This window comes from Salvelinus sp. IW2-2015, linkage group LG34 (genome assembly GCF_002910315.2).
Source record: "Salvelinus sp. IW2-2015 linkage group LG34, ASM291031v2, whole genome shotgun sequence".
In the NCBI taxonomy this organism is placed as follows: domain Eukaryota; kingdom Metazoa; phylum Chordata; class Actinopteri; order Salmoniformes; family Salmonidae; genus Salvelinus; species Salvelinus sp. IW2-2015.
In genome coordinates, this window is record NC_036873.1 from 5,450,191 (window position 1) to 5,456,190 (window position 6,000).

The following is a 6,000-nucleotide window of genomic DNA, read 5'->3' on the forward strand; positions in this document are numbered from 1 at the left end:
CACAATAAAGAACCTTGCATTTTATGTGCCAACAATGCTTGTGTCGCCTTACACCTGCGAGTCCTCATTTTCCTCCACGAACGCAATATAGACCATCTCACCCCGACATCCACTTGATCGTGTCCGAGGGGGAAATGCAACTTTTCCCATTGAGTAAGTAACTTAGAGGTCTGTAAATACTAACATTATTGTGAGTGCTTACCTTCGAGATATTTAGATCTCAAGCTGACTGTATTTTATGTTTGATCTGTCCTTAAAGGAGCAGGCTATCCCGATACAGACATTCAGACATCGCCTTTTTAATTTTTTTTATTATTGTTTTATGAAGGATGCTACATTTTTGGTCAGTTGAAATTGTAAATAGGCCTAATTAAAAAAAACTATATTAGGCCATACATTTGGTTCTTGTGAAAGACGCTGTTAAGCCTCATAGCCTACCTCAGCCACTTAAGTTATTTTATATGGGCCTAGGCTCGGAAGAAATAGACTCCAATTATGCCCTCGTTGTTTGTAAATTAAAATTAAGATTATTGTTGAATCACTCGACTGGTGTAGTTTTTCTCCATCTGCTACTGTGCAACACTTGCATAACAAGTTAGCTATATTTTCTGCACCTGGCGCTGTTCACCTATTGATTGCGCTGCGGTTGCAGCTTTACGTTTCAGCACCCCAAAACGGTCCGCTACCTGCTTTATTAGCTGACTGTCTTCGGCATTCTCTCGCCTCGTGAATGAAGTTCAAATGTAACTATAGCATTATTTAGGAACCTTAACTTCCTTCTTTAATGAAAAAAAAAACATCATTAATTTGGGGGGGGGGGGCCTAATAAAATTTCTGGCAGGCAAGATTTGGCCTGCTTTAGATTATGCAATACCCTCACAAGCAATATTTGTGTTTGATGTCAGTCCATGAAGATTAAAGTCAAAAGACAAACACACAACATCCCTGTCCGTTTCCCACTAGATCCAAGCCCAGAGCCAAAAGAGGGGTAAGAGTGAGTCGGGGTTGCCATGGTTTYGAGCCACCACAGTACCATTTCTAAATTGGTCACGCCCAACCGTGTACAGTGCACACATCCGCTGCAAAGCACGTTGGGAATTCCCTCGACTCGAACAGAGCCCAGTCTTACCCAATCACAGCAAAGCTCGGAGAAACTGACACGAACCATCTAGTTTCTCAGAGGAATGAAAAAAAGAACAAAGGGGGAAGAAAAGAGAGTGATATTGAGTGATAGCAGAGGATAAAGGTTGAGGAAACGGAGTGGCAGATGGTGAGAAGGACGCTGGTCCCAGAGGATGACAAACGACGGTTGTCACAGGAAGTAAGACAAATGAAAGCAACAGGAAGTGAATGATGTCAGGGCGGTGGAAGGGATGAGGTGGAAGAAAAGACAACATTTAAACAAAGGGGCCATTTTATGTCTTGATAGAACATGAAACCCCACGAAGGAATCTGTTAAATAGAATGGTATGGGGTATTAACAAAATTAACAACTGCTACAGTAATTTACTCAATTACAGTGCATTCGGAAAGTATTCAGACACCAACGTTTTCCACATCGTTACGTTACAGCCTTATTCTAAAATTGATTTAAATGTTGTTGTTTTTATTTCAATCTACACACAATACCCCATAATGACAAAGCAAAAGCAGGTTTAGAATTTTTTTCAAATGTAAAAAAATATATATAATTGAAATATCACATTTACATAAATATTCAGAGTCTTTACTCAGTACTTTGTTGAAGCACCTTTGGCAGCAATTACAGCCAAGAGTCTTCTTGGGTATGATGCTACAAGCTTGGCACACCTGTACTTGGGGAGTTTCTCCTATTCTTCTGTGCAGATCCTCTCAAGCTCTGTCAGGTTGGATGGGGAGCGTTGCTGTAAAGCTATTTTAAGCCCGGGTTCTGGCTGGGCCACTCAAGGACATTCAGAGACTTTTCCCGAAGCCACTCCTACGTTGTCTTGGCTGAGTGCTTAGGGTCGTTGTCCTGTTGGAAGATAAACCTTCACCTCAGTCTGAGGTCCTGAGCGCTCTGGAGCAGGTTTTCATCAAGGATCTCTCTGTACTTTGTTCCGCTCATCTTTCCCTCGATCCTGACTAGTCTCCCAGTCCCTGCCGCTGAAAAACATCCCCACAGGATGATGCTGCCACCACCACCATGCTTCAGCATAGGGAAGGTTCCAGGTTTCCTTCAAATGTGACATTTGGCATCAAGGCCAAAGAGTTCAATCTTGGTTTCATCAGACCAGAGAATCTGGTTTCCCATAGTCCTTTAGGTGCATTTTGGCAAACTCCAAGCCATCTGTTATGTGCCATTTACTGAGGAATGGCTTCCGTCTGGCCACTTTACCATAAAGGCCTGATTGGTTCCCCAATTACCACAGAGGAACTCTGGAGCTCTGTCAGAGTGACCATTGGGTTCTTGGTTACCTCCCTGACCAAGGCCATTCTCCCCCGATTGCTCAGTTGTCTGGCGGCCAGCTCTAGGAAGATTCTTGGTGGTTCCAAACTTTTTTCATTTAAGAATGGTGGAGGCCACTGTGTTCTTGGGGACATTCAATGCTGCAGAAATGTTTTGGTAGCCTTCCCCAGATCTGTGCCTCGACACAATCCTGTCTCAGAGCTCTACAGACAATTCCTTTGACCTCATGACTTGGTTTTTTCTCTGACATGCACTGTCAACTGTGTGACCTTATATAGACAGGTGTGTGCCTTTCCAAATCATGTCCAATCAATTGAATTTACCACAGGTGGACTCCAATYAAGTTGTAGAAACATCAAGGACGATCAATGGAAACAGGATGCACCTGAGCTCAATTTMGAGTCTCATATTTTTAATACATTTGCAAAAAAAATACATCCTAGCAACCTGTTTTCGCTTTGTCATTATGGGGTATTGTGTGTAGATTGATGGGAATTATATATTTTTTAAATACATTTTAGAATAAGTCTGTAACGTAACAAAAATGTGGAAAGAGTCAAGTGGTCTGAATCCTTCCCGAATGCACTGCATGTCTTATTTGCGCATAGTCAAAAGTTGCACATGCTTTGTTAGCATGGCCTTCACTTACCCCCTTCAACATCAGTGTGACTCAATGATCGTCTGTACAGGCCTGCGTATGTGTGTTAGGCATAAGGGTTGTGTTTTGTTGGTGTGTGTGTGTGTGTGTGTGTGTGTGTGTGTGTGTGTGTGTGTGTGTGTGTGTGTGTGTGTGTGTGTGTGATAGTGGTGTGTATTAGGTGTGTGTGTTAGTACCTGTAGCCAGATTCGGGACACTCTGGACCCGCTTCATGTGGGAGCGGGTGACTAGCAAGGCGGCGCTTTTGCGAGTGCGTCCTCCGCTATCTGAGAAAGCACAGCCAGCAGCCACGGCAGCAGAAAGCAGCGCACACACACACACACGCACAAGCCAAAAGGCCCCCCAGGAAAGAGAAGGCAAAGCACATGCATTACAACGGCTCCATTCTCATAAGCAAATGGGGAACGGGAGGAGGATGACGGCTCATGTCAAGATGGATGGAGGGAATCGTCTGAACTGACATACGTCATAGTATCCTATAGTTACACAGCAATGTGGACTCGGCAATATGATGCCATTATACACAGTGCTGTTGTTTCTGTCAGCAGGAAGTTGCCCACTGTGATGTCATATCGCTGACTGATTGTCTATGTGTCTACTCTCTTAGGTTGTCCATACTGAATAGAACTAAAAACTATAAACGAGATTCTATAACAATCGTCACCAAATCTGAACCGATTTTGTGTTCGTTTACATTCTGGTCGATTCAGGCACGCAGTAAAACACACAGTAATTAAAAGTCCCCCTTCCTACTTCATATGAACTGTGACCTCAGCGCAGATTAACGTTCATGCTTGCTTGGTCATCGACGTGGGAGTAATGAAACGCTGTTCATTTCTCCAAGAGGGCACAGATTCACTCTGCATGCAGAACGTTTCAGCACACCCCGCCATTTCGAAGGCAGCGTTCTGTAGGCAAACACTGTGGGATGTTCAGTGACTCAATAACTCGTGATGTAAACATTTACCAAAGCTGGAGCAAAACTCTGATTGCAATGTCATGGAAACTTAACGAGGGCATATGTCTGGCGGACTTGATAAGAGCATTCTAGATTGTGCGGAGGCTATTGGCACCTCGATACGTCTTGTGCTGTGAACAATTACCATAGCAGGAACAAATCCAGACTTTCATTGGCAGAGTAACAGAGGGCGTGGGAGTGTAATAACACTAAGTGAAGGATCTGTCACCATAGCTACTGTAATGAAATACTCTATACATTTTGGGAGGCGGGCCAAGTTTAAGATGGAGCTTTAGAGGCCGATTTATGAATTAGAGGCCGATTTATGAATGAGAGCAATTACGTGGGTGTATAAGTAGACCATAAAGCAATGGAATATGTGTAATGCCTCTATGCATCTACATTATAGAGCACCCCTCCTGGAGAGCTATTGGATGGGGGGGGGTCTTTTGCTTCAACCCTGTTGTAACACACGGTCCTGTGAGCAGCTGATTGGTCGGGTTAGGTTTGTTAGAGCAGGGTCGGAGTGAAACCCTGCAGGAGAGTAGCTCTCCAGGAGGAAGGTTGGCTACCCTTGCCCTATACGCTTAATTGATCAAGGCTGGAATCGGCCGTCCTTCATTCAAAACTTTTCTGAACGCTAGGCTAATGCTAGCAAGACGTCGATACTCTAACAGCTCTAAAAGTCTTCAAACAGATCATTTATGATAAAAAAAATTAAAAAAAGAGATCTGTTGCGAACTTGCTTCAATCTGAATCTTCAAATCAAATGAGAGTTGGTTGAAAAAAAAAAAAAACGATGACACAGCTAAGCAACTCCAGCAGCAAGCAGTACTCAACAGCTGGCAAATGTCAACAAACATGGATATGCGCAATGCCTTGAGTTGTGTGTGCATGTGTTGCGTGGCGTTTAAAAACAGGCCTAYCACATACCTGTATTCATGTCGAAGAGGTCTCCTAACAGTTCTACCGTCGCTGGGTACACTTTCCTGGAATAAAAGGAATCAGCGATAGAGGTTGGATTATTACCCACCGTAAAGCCCTCAGAGAAACAGAAATCCCACTTCTCTTTCACAGTACCTGGCGCAATTCAGCTTGTCATGCCATGTGAACCGCCAATGTGCATTCGTGAAATGGACATTGTGAATAATACATCCACTGTACCTCAAAAGTTTTCCCATCAGAAATAACTTGAGATTCTGACTCAAAAACTAAAGTCTCTTAAGGGGGACGTTTTGATTACAAAAAGTAGTGCGGTTGTACAAACAGACCTCATTTCCTCAAATAGCTCCAACATGCATTCCTCCCATTGGTGTGAAGGGCAGCAGAATTAACATTGCCCCAGTTTTGTGCCAGGCTCAACACGACTTGTAGCCTAAAATGAACATTCATTCTTGTTTGTTTGTCATCTGAATCAGGTGGATTACTGCTCGGCTGGACACCAGTCCTAACAGTCATACAGTAGCTGTATCTCTACAGAGTAGCTCCTGGATTTGAGTATCACAAAAGCATGTAGTCGTGGAATGTGAAACATTTTCATCTTCCTTCCTTTAATCTATATTATATGAGGAAACCCCCTTGAGTTGTGCAGCTCATTTCCCAGGGGGACATAACAAGATATCTTATTTATTTTTTACATCTAATTTATTGGAGGTAATAAAATAAATATCATGAATTTTAGCAACTATGTGGACGATAATATAAATTCAACTTGAAGCACTGAAAATATATTATACATGGAAAACTGAATTTATAAATCAACAAATCTATAAATATTGTATAACATTATAGGATACACATAGACCATCACACAAAAGACCAAAGAAAACCTACTTCCTGCTTCACTGAGCACAAGGGCTCTGTCACAAGTTACATCTACAGATACATAAACTCGTTATGACAGAGCGCCAAACAGAGGGACGGGCAGAAACAAACTGCTTCACTTGTGTAGCGATG

At 42.8% G+C, this 6,000-nt stretch overlaps 1 protein-coding gene across 1 annotated transcript in view; it reads right to left on the reverse strand.

Annotated features, from left to right (window-relative positions):
- Positions 1-5,038, reverse strand: part of LOC111958333 (sorbin and SH3 domain-containing protein 2) — a 47,024-nt gene extending 41,986 nt beyond the window's left edge. The window contains 2 exon segments of the mRNA XM_070437167.1: positions 3,263-3,352; positions 4,978-5,038. Coding sequence (XP_070293268.1) covers positions 3,263-3,352; positions 4,978-4,987 — 100 coding nt within the window. The 5' untranslated portion in view covers positions 4,988-5,038.
- Between the last annotated feature and the right edge of the window lie 962 nt (positions 5,039-6,000).